We start from the raw sequence: 18,959 nt of genomic DNA on the forward strand, positions 1-18,959 counted from the left end.
TGGGGTGGGGTGGGGGGTGTTCGGGGGTGGGGGGGGGCAGCAGGGGTATCAGTTTGGTTCATCAGGAAAAAAAAAAAAGAAGAAGAACCCCAGTTTGCTTATTGTCAGCCTTTTCAGCCTTTGGGCTTTTACAAAGAAAAAAGTTTCTGCTAATTGACAGTGGCATTTGAAGCTTTTAGATATTGCATAATCAGACAGCATAATAAAACATGGATTTTGGAAAGAGAACTTTTTCTTTGGGTCTGTACCAATATCTGGCTTTTGAGGTATGCATTCCCTGAGCAGTAGACAGAGATAGCCAGCTGTACAATGATCATTTAGCAGAGCGGCTCATAGAAGTTTGTGTCTCTGGTCAATGAGTAACAGCACTATCTCTTAGACCTGTAGGGTTTAAGAGTCAACACGTTTAAGTCAAGTGTAATCAACACAGGAACACCTTTGCCCTACATACAAGTTACAAGTGAGGAGATCACCTCTGAAACACCATGCTATTATGCATAAAAATACAATCTTGTTTAAATATATGATATAATGTTTCGGGTAATTGTTATATTGCTTTATGTAAGCGTGGAGGTGTCAACGTATTGTACATAATGGTTTGGTTTTGCATACCAAGTATGAGTAACAAGCAAGAAAAGGCTTTACCATCCTGAACTATGGCACTAATTCTTGCCTTTTCTGTTTCCTTTTTCACCTCCCTTCCTGACAGCTGTCCGAGCGGACCGCATGCGTGGCGGTCGCAACAAGTTCGGCCCAATGTACAAACGTGACCGGGCCCTCAAGCAGCAAAAGAAGGCACTGATCCGAGCTAATGGCTTGAAGATCGAGGCCATGAGTCAGGTGATGCAGGCCGTGCCCACCGACCTCACCATCACCTCAGCCATCCAGAATATCCACTCGGCCGCCTCCAAGGGCCTCCCACTGAGCCACCACGCTGGCCACCACACTGGTCACCACCACCACCACCACCACCATCACGCCACCGCCCTGCCCCCCACAGACTACGACCGCAGCCCATTTGTCACTTCGCCAGTCAGCATGGCGATGCCGCCGCACGCCGGCAGCCTACAGGGCTACCAGGCGGCCTACGGACACTTCCAGGGCACGCGCACCATCAAGTCAGAGTACCCAGACCCGTACACCAGCTCGCCAGAGTCCATCATGGGCTACGCCTACGTAGATGCCTACCAGTCGGGCTCACCGCCCAGCTTCCCCCACCTGATTGTAGAGCTGTTAAAGTGTGAGCCGGACGAGCCACAGGTGCAGGCCAAGATCCTGGCCTACCTGCAGCAGGAGCAGGCCAGCCGAGGCAAGCATGAGAAGCTCAACACCTTTGGCCTTATGTGCAAGATGGCCGACCAGACGCTCTTCTCCATTGTGGAGTGGGCACGCAGCAGCATCTTCTTCCGTGAACTCAAGGTAGGTGATCTTGGTCCACGTATGAGAGTGCTTGTGTTTGAATGTGAGGAAAATTTTAGTATATTTTATTTTATACAACCATATTTTCATGGTCTGGCCATCATTCCTATCGGTTGTGAGAGCATACTGCTATTTAAGCTTTAATTCTATTTGGAGGAACTCAGCAGGCCATTAATAAATTATCCTGCACTTTGTTTCAATGCTAAATCTTTCACCACCTTTTCATCTATAATTGACAGTACTTTACACATCATCTGTTCCATCCTTTATCTTCAGCAGACCTTTAATCTTTCCTTTTTTATGCACTGTCAACACTAATGCACAGTGCATGGGACAGTCGGGGTTAAGGGGGGGTGTGCTTGTAGTTGCCACCACTGTCTGTCCCACTGCCTGATCAAAATTCAGCATCCAGCCATATTTAAGCCTGTGTGACACATTTTGGCTATGGGTTGTGAAAACTTTGACTATGAGCTTCAGGCACTTTTCATACTAACAGGGTTTTATGTGAGCTGAATACTGCCGATCTCCCTTTGAAATATTCTGTAGATCTAAGTGGGCACACATTGTGATGATGCGAGATGTTTTCCATTAGCATATCAGTCAAAGAAAATCAAGAGAGTTGACCATTTCACACAGGAACCACAGTAAAAACTAATTGTTTATATTTAATTTCAGTTTAATTAAAAGTGTTTTTAACCTTAAATTCAAATTTGTGATAGACATTCTTATAAGCATCTTCACTTGGTATATGTAATCTGCCAAGTCTCATATCTGAGCCTAATAAACACTGTGTCCTGTGTGACTGTTTATCACAGTCAATCCCAAATGACCAACAGTAACCGTCCACCCATGCCTCACTGTAGAAATGTATTAATTCACGCTTATTCATCACTAAACCCAAGGGGCACTTTCTGGTGTGTGTTTGTGCACTCGCAGCTTTATTTCCTCTGAATGAAGGTTAATATTTGGAGCGACATGAAAGGCGTTTGATTAGCCTGTGCTTCACCTGTTTTTCTTCCCGTTGTCTGACTCCTTTGTCTGTTTGTTTCACGCCGCATCGCCAAAGGCTCCGCTGCATATTCATGGGCCCGAGCCCGTTGCAAAATTCCCTCCAAATATCTAATATTATTTTGTTTTCAAAGGGGGGGAAATAACAAATGAAATAAATGTAATATTAAAAACTGTGCCAATTACAACATAGACAAGAGTCCTTGAAAAACGCATGTTGACATTTAGCACGCGCCCTGTCCCAGCTATTGACATTTTCGAGATCTGTATTTGCATTCAGCAGGGGTGAGCAGTGCGCACTCGTATATACACACACACACACACACACACACACAAACACACAGGCCCATCACAGGGTGTGGCCACAGCTAATAATTGTGTGTGGTTTGCCCATTAACTTTGAATGATCATTTCTGCTGCGCTGTGAAGCCCCTCTATTTCTCACACCCTCGTCCTAATTCAATTATCTCACCACTTGTGTTTGTCACTCCCTGATTTGCTGCTGAATGAACTGTCATTATGTTTGCCTAATGACTACCCATATTAGTGGAGCTTAATAGTAATTGAGCCGGGTGCCTGTTACAAAGGTAGAAAATGACCTGGGGCTCAGTGCAGGAGAAACCTCTCCCTGCAACACCCAACCCCTTCCCACCCCCCACGCCCTCCAAAAAAAAAAAAAAAAAAAAAAAACCCTCTTCTGTGCCTGTCGCACAGCCCCATTGGTTTAGGTGAGGTGGGGGCATATTTAACTTAAGTGAGGGAGATAATTGAACTGAACACCCCACCCCACCTCATCCTCATTTGCTTGCCCTGTTTTCAAATTGCCATCTTAAGCACAAGTGGGGAGGCTGTAAAAATAATGTGCTGGCTGTGGCATTGACAGTTTTTCCCACACCACCCACAATTCTCTCTTCCTTGCTTGTTTCTCATCAGCAGTGTCTAGGAGCAGTGTTGAACAAAGCTTACATCATGATGCTCATATCAAACACATTTCTACTGGCATTTTAGACAATAGCATTTAGTTTTAAAATATCTCTCAAGATGTTTACTTTAGAGGCTGAACTTTACTGCTTTGATTTGTTTATTAGCGTGTGTGTGTGCTGTGTAGTGTGTGCGTAAATGCATTGCTATTCTGTTCTGGTGACTTGTATGTGTTTGCTACTGCTGTTCAACACCAAATTAGATAGAAAACCCCACCAGTGACCTCTGCCCTCTCCACTTTATCTACCTATGAATATGCCAGCTTTTTCTATGCATGCGTGTATGTGTGTGAGTGTGAGTCTGTTCATACATAGGATTACAGGTATTCTAATGGTCTTGTGCTGCTCAAGCATAACAAACTGCATGTGTCCTGTTGCTTTAACACACGATTGCTGGCTCAATTAAAGATATCATGTTTTAAATCCATCTGACCTTTGACATCTCCTGTTAATATAGATCTCTGTTAGATGCGAGGCGGTGTCTGGGACCAGAAAGACAGGAAGTGGAGTAGCATTAAAAGTTTGTCACAGGAGTAGTGCGGCGCTGTAGGAAGCTATAAATACACTTTGATCTCTCTCTTTCTCTCTCTCTCTCTCTCTCTCTCACACACACACACACACACAGACATGTACCCACATTAAGACACAGACACTACTCACACATAACGCACAGCCCCTCTCACTATTATTAGCTCTGTAAGAACAAAAGAATTTCTCTGGTAATAGAGCCAAGCTGGGAGGGTGTGTGTGAGGCGTCTGCCAAAAAAAGTGTTTAAAGATTTAGTTTCCATAAGTTGGCTTCGGTCACGGGACTCATAAATATTTAGCCATTAGGAGGACCTTCTAAAGAGCACTCCCCATTCTTCTCCAACACGGCATGCCGCCTCTCTCTTTCTCCCCCTCTCTTTCTGGGAATGAGGCATGACGTGAAGGACATTTATTTCTAACACCTTGGATCCCAGAAGTTGGGGAATGGGCACTTCCCGCCAGTGCACTTCAGTTTTGATTGGTTTAACACATCGACAGTTAGAGAAAGGCAGATCTGGTGCACTGGTTTTGAAATCAGTGAAAAAAAATGTTGTGATGAGGGAAAGTTTTGGCAGGGCTGAAGGCAGGATCACTTGTGGTTGTTTTATAGAATTTGAAGGCGAGTTGAGGACAGGTGCATGTGTGGATGTGTATGTTCAAGTATAGGCCAATGTCTGTTAGATATGGTTACACTTGCATATAAGCATTTATTTAGGGTTTTGTTTTTATTCTGTATGCACTCAGTCTAGTCTGCTCCTACGCAGGAGTTTTCCAACAAATTCATTTGTAGATCTCAGTCAGTTTGAACTTTTTTTTTTTTTTATCTGTTGTTATGTTCCATATAAATATCAGCTTGGAAATAATGGTTATTTCTTTATTTAAGATATACTTTTGTCATGCCTTTCTTGCTGACATCCCATCCCATCCCAAGTGTGTGTGTGTGAGTGTGTGTGTGTGTGTGTGTGTGTGTGTGTGTTGCAGGAAATGCCATACAAGTGGGTACAACTGTGTATTTTAGAATAACATTGTACAGATGCATTTCAGCATGTGTGTGAGTTCTGTTCCTGAAAGTATGCTGTGATAAGTATTTTCAAATTTGTAGTTCTTTGTTTTATAGTTTCTTTAATGTGTGAGAATGGTTATTAGTGCTCATTCCTCTCATGTGTTTGTCAGTACATGAGCATATGCCAGTGTTAGAGTGCATACTAGGGGGGGAAACACAAGTGTTTGTCTCTCACTGACATTTGCTAGCACAAGGCTGGTACACCGCCATCCCCTCCCCTCTCTGGTCCTCCCCTGTCCTCCCCTGTCCTGCCATGAACCCCTCCACCCGTACTGGTGCCAACCTCCAACCAGACAGCTTTGTGAGCATTAAAGGACAAATCCACTAAAAATGCTTTTATATACTTAAAGGACAGCTACTGGTAATGTCTGGACTTAGGTTCAGATAATGGCTTCTCTATTGACAGTAGGCTCAGTAAAGCAGAATTCAGTGCAGCCCCATGGATGAAGTATTTTCAGGTTTAATTTGATTTATATAAAGAAAACAATCATCCTTGTGAGCATGTTGGAATTATCGGACTTGAACAGAAACAGATCAGACAGGATGAGGGGGAGTGAACACAATATTTCATAACAAAGATAAATTAATGAATGCACTGAATGCCATAAATTAATTTATATACTGAACATTTCAGATTATCTGAAAATGGAAATTTCACAGACAATTCCATGTACTTGATTTCTTGATCTACTTTGATTTTCTTGTCTCTAACCTCGTCTCTTTCCCAAATTCAGCCTATGACATCAAACCAGAAAAATAGCCATAATTTGTAATTGACATTGGGACCAGGCTACGTGACAAAGTGCAAGTCAGAATTGTTAGTAAGGTCACACCTTGGATTCAAATCCAAAATACTGTGAATACACTATTGTCCTCTAATCCAGCAGACCCTGCTGTAGTCATAATAAAAGACTAATTAATTTAGTGGCACAGTGATAGAAGAAATGTCAAAATTCTGAGTTAAAAATGTAAACAAAAATTAGTGGAAAAAAATATTTATACATAGACATGAGTCTAAAAAAAATGGATTGCTTTGTATAAACATCTCACTCAATAAAAAACCTAATAAAAAAGGTAGAAGTCTTTTGATAGCTTTAGCCATGATTACAATAAATAAATAAATGAATTAATTAATTATGTCATGCTTTCTTTGTGAAAACTATAAACACAGGCCTCTTAAAAACACCTCTTCTAATGTTCCTGTTTGTGTTGCTGAACATGAGGGTGGATGTTGCTTGACTTTGAGCTTGTGTGTGTGTGTGTGTGTGTGTGTGTGTGTGTGTGTGTGTGCGCGGACGCAGGGTGACTCATACTGTAGCTGGTCCAGTGCTACCCTCTCCTCCATTGTTCCAGTGTTGGGATGGCTGGCCTGACTCCCGCCACCAACACAATGGGAAGGAGAATTTAGCAGGGCGATCGGGACTATTGATGATTCATATGTTTATATCTCACCTTCCTAACTCTACTCCCTTTTCACCACAGCCACCCCCCCACCCCACCCCTTTCCTCTCTACACCCTTTAATAAAAAAGGATGTGCGTCTGGTGTTGGGACAACGAGCACTTTTGTGTGCCTTGTCAACACAGAACATAGAGACTGCTGCCACACTTCAGTCATATTACAGTAAAGAAAAAATACACCTCTAAATATGTGACACTGTTCAATGTCCTGTGTATTCCAGGAGTTATTTCCCAATAAATGCTCTTTATTTTTTGCTGTATGCCTTTTAGCTTTACCCTTTTGTCACATGTACTACCACTACTTCAGACAGTTATTTACTACATTTCCTACAATGCTTTCCAGCAACATTCAGGAAGGAGATATGAACTTGTTTGATTCAATCAAACACGGCATTGTACTGTTGTTTAATTACAACTCATTGAAATACATAAAACAGGAACAGTGTTTGTGAGATGTAGCTCTGTGGCAGAAAGACTGGAATAGAATAGCTTCTGAAAATCAGACTACTGCCTCAAAAAAGACTCAGGCTCAGGCTCAGAACTGAGCCTCAGTCTGCATATTTTGAGACAAGCATGACAACATTTCAAGAAGGACTGAAGAAGTTATGAAGGCAAAGCCCCGTCCTCTTCTCGCTCTCAAGCTTTTATTTTGAGGATTTTTAAATGTTAACAGCAGCAATAAAGCAATTGTATATGACTCAGAACTAGAGGTTGTTACAAGCTGAAGGTGACATGTCCTTTTTTAAGAGGATATTATTGTTTCAAAGTCTGTCTGGAGTAAAATGCTGTGTAACTTTATACATATATTTAGTCCGTCCACCTGATAAAAGTGGAGCAGGGAGGAAAATACCCGTGACGTTTTGAAATGCAGCTTCGCTGTTTATTCTAGTCATCTAGGGACAGCTTTTTGGGGGGATCCAGACAGGTTTTTCTGCTTCTCTGTCTCTTTCCCTTTTTTTTTTTTTTTTTTGTCTCTCTGCATGTAGCGGGAATGGCAAAAGCAGAACTGAGGGCCATTAAGTTGAGGAGGAACTGTATTAGAAGTCTTGTTCCCTGGGAAAGCTCCCAGCTGAGATGGGACAGCCATATTGGATAAACAGATGGCCGGGAAGAGGAAAGGACAGGCGAGGAGAACAGAGGTGAAACAAAGAGGGGAGATGAGAGAGGAGACGAGTGGAGGAGGAATGTGGAGAGAGCTGAGGAGAGGGAAGGAAAGGAGAGGGAATAACAAAGACGAAGAGGTGAGAGAGAAAATAAAAGGTGATGGAATGAGATTGGAGGAGAGAAGGGGAGAGAAGACATTTAAAGATATTTTTCTAAGATCAAATTGTCAAAACATTTACCAAAGCATTTCTTATTTGAATGAAGTTAAAAACCTTCCATCAAAAAGGTATTTTCTGGGAAATTGTTTTCCATTCCATTATTCACTTTTTAAAAAATGTAGTTTATATATAATTTTACATTTTTTACACATTTGCAAAAACTGCAAATTAGTTTGCAGGAGCAACTGCTGTTGTGTTGTTTCAGAAAGAAAAGTAAATAGATAATGTGTTGAAATGTTCAGAAAAGATTAATTGTGTCTAATTGAGGTCTTAAAAAACATAAAACTCAACTTAAAAACTCAGAAAAATTCACAGACACCTTCTACAACCTAAAAAATAAAATGGGAATTTTAAGCAGTAGAATTATTTACACCGCTGACTGTTTGCTGCCAGTTTATTCGACTCCTCTAAGCGGCTGCACGTCAGTCAATCACGCAGTATGACAGTTCCCTGGGGTGGGGCGGGGGCGGGGGGCTGATGTTCACATCTCACACCTGAATATTCCCCACTTATAGATTTACCTGAGTGAATAATGTAAGGTCCTCCGATGCACCCCACTCTGCCCGGGTGCATAATTTCACCCCCTCCTTACCTCTCCTCTACATCCATCTACATCCATAAATATTACATGAATTTACTTTGGTGAAATTATCCTTACACCACCCACCCGCCCAGTTCAGGCTGGAGGGTCTTTTTCTACAGTCTTAGTTATCCTTCTTCTACACACACATGCATACACACACATGCACACACTTCCATGACCTATCCAGGAGCAGTTTAATTTTCAAGGTGCAACCAAGTGTGTGTGTGTGTGCATGTTTCTGTGTGTATAAGTGTGTGTGTGCGTGTTGGGAAGGGAGGGGGTATATTACCCCTGCCCTGCTTTGACCGGTGATTGCACCTTTTCTTTTTTTCTTCACACCCCATAACTAAGTGGAAATTAATAAGCCGTTTAGGCGTGATCTGTGAACCCTAGGGAAGTGGTATATCTGTACCACCCTTCATACACACACACACTCACACACAGATTCAGAGCCTCAAGCTGCAATGTCTGTCTTGTCACAGAGGTCAACGGGCCATACTCCCACCCCCCACCACAACAACCTCCCCTCCCAGCACCCCAATCCTGACAAACTGCGAGCGTGATGGGGTTGGCGGCCGCACGCAGTTGGCAAAGATTTGTAACTGTGTCCCTGGTCCATTGCATTTGAATTATTCCGCAGGCTGTGATGCACCTTCCAACACACACACACACACACACACACACCATACCATGCTTGCTTTACATTAGCTGAGAAGAAAAAAGGTGTAGAGAAGGACGGGGAGAGAAAGAGGGATGGAGGGAAGGAGACAGGGAGTTTAAATGAGTTACAGAGGGAGAAAGAGAGGGAGAGAAGAGCAGAAACTGTGATGTGAGATTGAAAATGAGCAGCAGGAGACAGAAAGAAAGACAGAGTGAATGATTTAGAATGAGAAAAGACTTGGTGACCATGAGAGAAAGAAAGGACAGACATCAGAGATGGAGTTAGAACCAGACAGAGGGAGAGAGAGAGAGAGAGATTGGAACAAAGATGGAGAGAGAGGAAAGAGTTGACTCTGAGAGATAAAGAGAGAAAGAGACAGAGAGAAAGAGTAAGAGAAGGAGATAATGAACGACAGCCAGAGAAGGACAGAACGAGGAAAATGAGGGGGGGTGTTGAATAGGAAGATGAACAAGGGGCTGCGAGAGGCAGCGACCAAGGGCAAGAGGAGGAGGAGGAGGAGAGGGGCATGGTGAAGGACAACAGGGGAGGGTGAAAAGAGGACCGGTAGGTTGGCGGGGTGAGGTGGGGGGGTGGGGGGGTGCAAGGGGGGGAACAGGTGGAAGGTTAATGGGCCTGGAGCGGATCCACCAGACGCTCTTGGGCTTGATATATGGGCCCGGGGCCTGGCGCAGGGCGTAGGCTTTCAAAGATATATTATTTCATTTGAGGAGCAGCACCATTCTGGCCGACAACACCCCCCCCACACACCCACCCTGCTCAACACTCCCACCCTCACCCTTGCTTCCACCAACACCCCCCACAGCCCAGCATTTGTCCAGTGATAGATGACATGACCCACCACCCCAACACACACATGCAAGAATACACATACAGTGGTGTGCTCCTCAAACACACAAAACACACACACAGACACTCTCTCCTTGCTCCTACAGCTTTTTGGGGTTTTAATTTTTCGGGGGGGGGGTGGGGGGCAATTCAGTCAAATTTCCACTTAATTTTAATTTATTTTCCTTTCTTTGTTTTTTTGTTTTTTTCTTTCCTCACTCCCTCCCCTCTGCTGTCAGTCTTCCTCCCAGGCTGCAGGCAGGTCTTATGGCCGCCTGTGTGTGTTTTTTTAAGTTGCTATTTTAGTGGTAACGGTATCTGTTTGATCAGTAGCACTGGGGTAGGAGCAGGAGTTTGGGGGTGGGGGGAGGGTTCCAGGGAAGGGAGAGGGTGGTAGGTGTTCACAAAGGCCTCTTTTCATTCATAAATTATTGATTATCGTGCAATACATCACTCTCTCTTTTCATAAATACTGTAAAATAGCCCACCTGATTTTTTTTTTTTAAATACTACCAATACAAAATGGAAAAAGTCGATTTTTGGATTGGGTTTAAAGACACATTGTGCAGTCAGTCAAAATAAAGAATGTAAATCAGACATAATGGAGGCTGTTCTGCACTTCAAAGGCTACTCGTTCCTTCTGTTGAAATGTCCCTTTGCCTTAGACACTAAAATCAGGAAGCACTGCTCCCACAGGTCCCTCAGGTTAAACATGTACATACATGTGCATGCATACTGTATGTGTCTCGGAGGGATACTGGTAATTGAAAAAGTCCTTATTCCACCATCCATTGTGCACCGTGACCTGATGGAAATTGCAGACGTGTTTAGTGTGAAGCTCTTATGGTGCAATATTTTTCCTCTATATCAGTATTTATTTCCAAAGTCTTCATTTTCCAATCGTATCTGCCATGCTTTGGCTGTTTGACTGCAGGCGACCGTTGATCTAACAAAAATTTAATTTTCCACTTGTCCTCCTTACCTCCCCTGATGGTTGTAGACAGAGCTTTAAGATACGGCCTTTCCAAACACTGGAATGGTCCCGTAGGTCCAACCCCTGGGGAGTACAGGAGGCCGGAAGGAAGAACAGGAAACTTGTTAAAAGAGAAGATTTAAGGTCACCCATCCCAGAGGAGCGGCAGCTATAAGGAGACAACGGGGGTTGGGAGGTTTTAGCATGCGCAAAGTCTGCTCATCTACTTGTTGCTTTGATGAAGGATGAAAGGCTGTCATGAAGAACAAGTTTACAGAGCTCCGGGCAATGATAGACTCAACTGTCCTCAACAACATTTCCTCTTTCTTGTACCTTTTCTTTGTCACTCAAGCATTTTTCTTTTTTTTAGTTTCAACATTTAACTGAGATTCTCACTCGATAGGTGAGAACAGGTAGGGGAGTACACTTGCTCATGGACACTAGAAGAAATCTAACTGTTGACGGAGAAACACCTAAACCTGTAGAGGAGATATATTTTTTCCTGCCTCTGCCTCTCTCCATCTCGCCCTCCTCTTCAAACCACTGCTGATGAAGTAGCAAAGAAAAGCAAAAATTGCTTCCACCTCCTCCATAGTTTTTCATTTTCAAGCAAGTTAACACAGCCTGATTCACATTTGCGAGCACTTTGGGCATTCGGCAGGAGAGAGAGACGGTCGTGTTTAAGTCTTGTTTGAGGACGATCAGGGTAAAAGCCTTTTTTATTGGCAGGTCATGGTGCTTGTTAAGAGGGTGACGCGGGTGACTAGGCTGTGCTGTTAGCCTCGGTGCCCCCGAACTAACACAGTTGTTGTTTCACAAGTTGTCAGCAGTCAGTCAAATCAGCAGGGAGAGAGAGATAGATTGAAAAGCAGAGAGGAAGTGGGAATGAGAGACAAAGAAAATGGGTAAACAAAGTGGATATGGGGACTTGATTTAGTTGGCCGGGCCGCTAACAAATCAACTCAACAGCGTGCAAACACTTTACACACTCCACCGAAGTACAAAGCAACTTTCCCCCTCCCCTCTCCTCCTCTCTGCTGTGCTCATAGTTATGAGCCATGTTAAATCTACAGTTTATGCAGGGACCTTTCCAAAGTGCCTCCCATCAAAAACCCTGCTAGCCAAAAAAGTGGTGCTCACAGTTCATGGCAGCAGAGGACAAATTAGAAGTGATCATCGCAAAAAGTATTGTTATCTGCGGGCGGACCGGGTGACTGTGGGTGGTGATACGTTGTCAGACGAGTGGTAAATATACAGACAGGAGTGCCAGCATTTGGCTTCTAAATAGCTCCCCGCTATAGGGTTTCCTAGAGGTCAAAGGGGCCGAGGTGTGGCTGCTGCAGCCTTACACCGACCCTCAACCTCTAAGCTAAACTCACCACACAAAACTATGCAAACCTGTCAGCTAATCTATCTTCCTCTTTTACGCCTGCCTACATATCATCTTTGTAGAAGACACAGTTTGGAAAGTATCAAAGCAGCCAAGTAGCTGCAAAAAGGAACTTTCATTCAAAGAGTTAAATGCAACATGATGGTGACACTGATGATGACAACTATTCATGTATTCATATCCTGGACAGGATGAAAAACTAGCAAACACTTTATAAGTGACTCATGTTGAGTCATATGGAACTAAAATGTTTGTACAACCAGGCAACAATTAGTTGGAAAGACTAGCTCCTCAAATTCAAATTAGGTAAACGTGTTGAGTGGAGGTTTAGCATTGTTCACTGAGGAAGAACTCCAGGAAGAAAATGTGATTTCCATTTTAACAATTACTCCATTAAATATTTAAGATAATAAAAATGAAGGAGCCACCACAGTCTACTAAATCTTGTGTATCTTTCCTGATCCTGAATGGCAAACTTCCTCAGGCAAAGACTGCACTCTGAAAACACAGCCCTTCAACTGGCTTTTCAAATAAGTTAAAAAACACACACACACACACACACACACACACACACACACACACACAAAGTGCCCCCTAGCTTCTTATGTTCCGATGTTGCGTGGCCTCAATTATCTGCATGTAATCCAGCCTGCCTAGAGGTTGTGCCTCTGTCTGCCGCTTTCGTCACCGGCCTGTCAACAGTTGTCCCCCAATGTCTATTTTTGATGCTTATTTATGGCTTGTCTATTCTAGACAGGGAGTGGGGAAGCTTGTGGGAGGGAGGTGGTGGTGGTGGGGGGGTCAGGGGTCCAGGAGACAATAGATAAGACAGTGGTAGAGCAGAGTCGACAGCTTGCCGGGTAGTCAAGAGTTGAGGGGTATTTATATTCAACTGGTAAGGGCGGTGATTGAATTTGCACAGTGATGACTGATGCGTGCAGTTCATAGGAGTAACACTAGACATTGTGGTTGTGTTGTGACGACGGGTAAGAAATTTCAATGGGGCCGCACGCCAAACAACGACCCAGCCGAGAAATGGCTTTAGCTCCGCTGGCAAAGTAGGACAAAGACACCTGTTCCCTATCCCTACTTAAAGCGTTCCTTTCTTTGCTGGTTTTAATTTTCTTCATGCTCTCCTTATTTCTTTAACACTACACCAGAACTTTTTATTACTTTCACACCATTCCCTCTTCCTCACCTCTCAATCTGTCAATCTCTTTCTCTATTTCTCCCAAAACGCCATAACTGCAAACCTGGCACGAGCCATGGATAAATGATTCCATACATACAGTATGCAATAAAGGCGAGGCACTAATAATAGGCATTACAGTACTGCGTTCTTTTAGGATTGCGCCCACTCAGAGGGGGATAAAAAGAGGCTTTTCAACCAAGCTGAAACAATGACGAGCAATAAACCAAATATGCTGAAATGGGACTTGTGGAGAAAGGTGTCGACAACACCGTTAAACCTCAAGAAATGAACCAGGGATGCTGAACAAAAACTGAAAAAGATAAGGTTTTCAGGTGGTAAGCCGCAGTCTCACCTTCCCTCAGGCCAATACTTTATACGCCACATGTTGCACTGCACTTCCCATCATCGGCAGCACCACTAGGCCTCACACTGCCGCAGAAAGACGGCTTTCTCCTAATGCAGATGCATTCGTGGCAGTTTCTGTCAGAGGAGACCTGGAGATGCACTTCAGGGAGAAGCGGGGCTCCATCTGTTCTGCGGCGTTGCGGTTTTGATGTCGTCTTCCTTGTACTTCAACTGTTTACATATCACAAGAGCTCCGGAAGTGCTCAATTAGTTAATTCAGATATTTAATTTGGGTATCAAAGGCTGTGATCTCTGGAGCTGTGCCACATTTGGATGTGAATTCGCAGCTGTCTGCTCTAAAACCCAGTTAAACCCCCCCTTAAAAAAAAAACAAAAAAAAAAACACCCATCCCAGCACGTCAATCCCTAATGGGAATCTGTGTCTCCCACCCTCTCAGACAGAAAGCATCACCACGTCAGTCTCTGCATTTTAAAACAGCTTTAGTCTTCTCAGCTACGTTAAGGTATATTACATACTGCACGTGTGTGTTTGTGCGACTGTCTCTACTGTTCTGAATAATACAAAAGGGGAAAGCCTTTAGCCTGTTGTCTTCTTTGTTTCCTCTTTTTCTCATCTTGTTTTCCTCTTAACGCACAGACGGCCAGACAAGGATTATGGGGTCGTTTCCCACTGTCAATGAAAGACACACACACACACACACACACACAAATGCACAAAAACACACACACAAACTTGTGTTCATGAACATACATCCTCTTTCTCACTCACATCTAACAGTCATGACCATTTAATAAAGTGAATGCAAAACCCCACTTTTAACCAACACACACACAGAAATCTGCACCCGGTCACATCTGACCTCCTCAACTCCTTATACTGCATCCCTTCCACCTAGCATTCACACTCTCACACACAAACACAGAGTCATAAATTGCAGCATTAACTCAAATAATGATTGCACGGCATGAAAATTCAATGGCTGCAGCTTCATGCCCAAGAATCGCCTGGTAGATTAAGCTTTGCGTGTGTGTTTGTGTGTGCTTGGGGAGCCTGCGGGGGGGCATTGATGGATCAATACGATTTCTATGATCAGTACCTCCCAGCCAGGAACCTTATAGACAGTCTGCTAGCACAACTCATTTTACATTTGGATGGCATTCATTTTCTCTGTCTGCATTTGACGTAGGAAGGGAAGTATAAAGAAGAGAGTGGAGTGGCGGGAAGGGAGCTGGAGGCCCATGCATGTGTGTGTATTTTAAGTGTGTGTATACAGGTACAGATATTACTGTCAAGAATTTGTACGTGTGTCTCAGTGCAAGTATGCAGGTCTTGACATGACTGCATCCAAGTGTGTGTGTGTGTGTTTGTGCACGTGTTGGATTGAAGAGGGAGGAAGGGTTACTTTTGGGAGATGCCATTCCCTGGGCTGCATGTGTATTAGCGGTCTAATGTTCATGTGAATAATTGATTAGGGCTTCTCTGTGTTTTTGATAATTAGTTGATAGCTTCTTAGCTCTAAGCCCTGAGATTTCACGTCCGTATGTGTATGTGAGAGAGTATGAGAGTGTGTGTATGTGGTGGGGGGTAGGTAGTCCACTTCTGAGGTAACCTGAAAACAATAACTTTCCAAAAAAAAAAAAAAAAAACACTCAATTCCTTTAAGCCATGCACTCATGGATTAACTTTCTTCAGAAATGAGGCAACAGTACATACATTTCTTTCTCATAACCCATTTTTTTCTGGAGTTCTTCATCTTTCTCTGTAGTGCTTCACATATTATTGCTGGATAAAGGTGAGCTCAACTCACACTGCACCACCTGGGTGACTTACAATATGCTTACAATAAAAAGCTGCCAGACGTTACCTACAAATTTTCTACATATCTAGTAAACAGACTAGCCGTATCAGAGAACAATAAACATTGCATGCATGAAAAGATATCCATTGAAATTCATGTCTGGCCTCTCACTGGTCCGTTCTCTTGCCTTATTGATTTTTCTATCTTTCATATGCTTATGCATCAAGTAAAAACAGAATTGGAAAGTTTGGGCATGCTTGGTTCATCCTCAAATCCCTGCGCTGATATCAGACAGAGAAGAGGGTTTGTTGCCATCGTCAGCGACCTTGAGAAAACAAGACATTCTTCCCAGACCCACAGAGATACTTTGTTTTTCCTGCCTCATGAATGTCATTCCAGGCTTCTTGTGTATTCTCACAGATATGTGTGCGTGCATTTGTGTGTGTGTGTGTTTACACGGGCTTAAGCTAACAAATTAAGTTTACATGCAATGATCCATTATTTTTACCTGCGACAGCAAGATTCTCCTGCATCTTTGTTATTTGTTATCTACTTACATATTTATTAAGGGCACAAACTGTTTCACTGGTTCACTACAATAGGCAGCTACTGCATTTCCTGTATCTGCAGCGGCTATATAGCGCTGGTGTGTTGAGGCGAGGCCCAGACAGAGCAGGAAGACCTTATTAGGCCCTCGTCTTGTTTCCTCTCATCTTGACACTGCTCAGGACAAAAGGATGAAATAAAAGGACAGATGGGCGGAGGGCAAGAAGAGAAAGAAGGCACGTCCAATCATTGGCCAGGTTTTTGTTTTCACTTTTTTTACCACAAGGCTGGGACAAGAAGATGAATGTCAGGATGTGTGGACGGATAAGAAGATGTGAAGATGGGGGAGAGGGAGTGAGCATGGCCAATCGAAAGCAGAGTGTTCTCGGGGCCAAAGGTCAGCCTCCAGAGTCTGTTAATGCAGTCACCGTGGGAACCGATCAATCTCTGTGCAGTATCGATCAGACGTGGGCAAATGTACACGTGGACACACACTTAGACACAGGCTAGCATTCTTTCTGACACACATCCAGCATTCATTTGTTCTCAGACCAACACACAGTGCGTAACCACTGACACACACACTCACTCAAAACACCTTGCATAATGGTTTTCAGAGAAGAGGAGGTGGTAGACACTCACTGCCCAAACAGAAACTGGGAAAACAGACTTTCTTCGACTACATTTGATTTCCTTGTAAGTAACAAAAATGCTACATAGCAGTAAATGTCGCATATTTAACAAGGCCAGCCAATGTGTCAAATAATGCTATAATAGTACACTCAATATCTTTGTTATTACAAGAAGCACTAAAGTTTTCAGCAAGACTGGTATTTCCTACTAAATGCAGCTTTGTCTTTCTAAACAGTCTTAGGCTCCTCTGCTGTCTCATCATTGGACCTTTTTCCCGAGCACTCCAGAGACATTTATTTTTTATTCATTTTGGCTAGCTAGCTAGCTTCTGGGCTTAATTCTTCGGGCATCACAGGTGTGCGTCAAGTGGTGTCAAGAGGCACAGTCATTTTTCAAAATAAAACGTAGTGAATAAAGTGTTTACTCTTTCAGCGCAGGTTGGTACTGGTCTGTGTCCCAGTGGTTGATGACCGCTAATCTAATGCCAAAAATACAAAATCATGGGGACCTTGGTCCTCATCCCTTCATGTCCCATAGGTGACAATATAAATTACATATTTTGTTACACATTAAAACATTAGAGATTGTAGAAGTCCTTGACTTGGCTCAAAGTCACACACATTATCTCTCATGCACTATGTGCCGCCCATTTTCCACATCCACAATGCCAGCATTGTGTCCCATGTGTCCCTATAACAACTGTACACAAAACTTTCTTCTGTGGGTCTGTATGTTCTCTACTGCCTCATATTTTTCAACTCTGATGTTAAAGAAAATCCATATGACTTTTACATTTTAACTTGGAGCACAGTATTACTATACTATATTTGGCATATTTCTAAATGAATGGATAGTACATCAAATTGTGACTCAGATAGTTAATTAGAAAGAGAAAAATAAGTTGTTTTTTCTTTCACAAAAAGTGTTCTTCTTGAAGTCAGAGAAACACTTTTCTTCAGACACAAGGCCTTCTTGTGGTGAAGGTGATATTTTCTGAGCTCACAGATGGCCTGTGGCATCTCTATGGCTGTTTAGGGACATAATAACAGTCTAGGGTTTCTGTGTGCTCAGTTGGAGATAAATCCACAGGCATTCTCCACTACCTGATATGTTGGATTAGAGCTACACGCAACCAACAAACAGGTGCCAGTGACATGAAATGTTGATGAGCATGCACACTATGATATACATATCACATACATAGATAGCATACATTCATAGTACAAATCACAGTGAGTGGTATCAAGCTGATGTTAAGTCCTCTAGCTTATTGTCTTTAAGGCACATATGCATTAATGTATCTATGAATGCCTGATGTTCTGATGGTAGAAACAAAAATGGATCCATGTTGGCCTAAGATCAGTCTGGGACATACAACATTTAAGAGACTAAACTGACAACACTGACTGTATACATGTTAAACTAATAAATAACTTAGTTTCTTTCCCAATGTCACTTTAATCTTATGAGAATAATTGAAAGACTACAGAATATAGACTAAATGTGTATTAAGGACATCACCTAGCTGCTTAAAGAGACACATCATAATGCAAGTAAAAAGAGTTTTCTACAGTGGTTACTTATTAATGAATGTATTCACAAGAAAAGAAAAACATCCATTTCTATGTAGGGCATCTTTAAATTTTACTTCAACTGAACTAATGAAGGACATAGAGCACACTAACCAATGTCCAAGCATCAACAGAGAGAAAGCTTTTTATGTTTTTCATTTGCCAGTGAAACAACATTTGAAAAGACTGATTTACGAGATAAAATCACATTTGTAGGAGAAGAAGTCCAGTTTTGGCCAGAGTTTCCCTGGCTGTTCAGCTCTTTAGGGAATTAATAGATATATAGTGTGTTTTGTGTGTATGCGTTACCTGAAAAGTCAGTTCACTATCAAAATGGCAAAATGCGAGTTTAAAAATAGGAATTTAATTTTACTGAAGCTAGATGTTCAGCGTATTATCACCAATATTTTCATTCCTGTCCTCAGCAAGCAGCCCTCTCCCCCCAGCTAGCAGCGCCGCCTGCCACCTGCTCATTTTCCCAGCATTCTTATCACCCCGCCAACCTTAGGATAGAGGCCCAAATGGACTGTGTGCCATGATAAAAAAGAGCTGGTTTGGGAATAGGTGAAGGGGGGGAGGAAGTGAAGTGTTGGGGGAGGAGGTCGTTTTTATTCTCATCC

General features: G+C 42.9%; 1 protein-coding gene across 1 annotated transcript in view; it reads left to right on the forward strand.

The window, feature by feature from the left end:
* The window catches only part of nr5a2 (nuclear receptor subfamily 5, group A, member 2), a 67,429-nt gene that overhangs the window by 15,338 nt on the left and 33,132 nt on the right, over positions 1 to 18,959 (forward strand). The window contains exon 4 of the mRNA XM_018673059.2: positions 710 to 1,419. Coding sequence (XP_018528575.1) covers positions 710 to 1,419 — 710 coding nt within the window. The remainder of the gene's footprint in view (positions 1 to 709; positions 1,420 to 18,959) is intronic.

This window comes from Lates calcarifer, linkage group LG17 (genome assembly GCF_001640805.2).
Source record: "Lates calcarifer isolate ASB-BC8 linkage group LG17, TLL_Latcal_v3, whole genome shotgun sequence".
NCBI classification, from domain to species: Eukaryota; Metazoa; Chordata; class Actinopteri; family Centropomidae; genus Lates; species Lates calcarifer.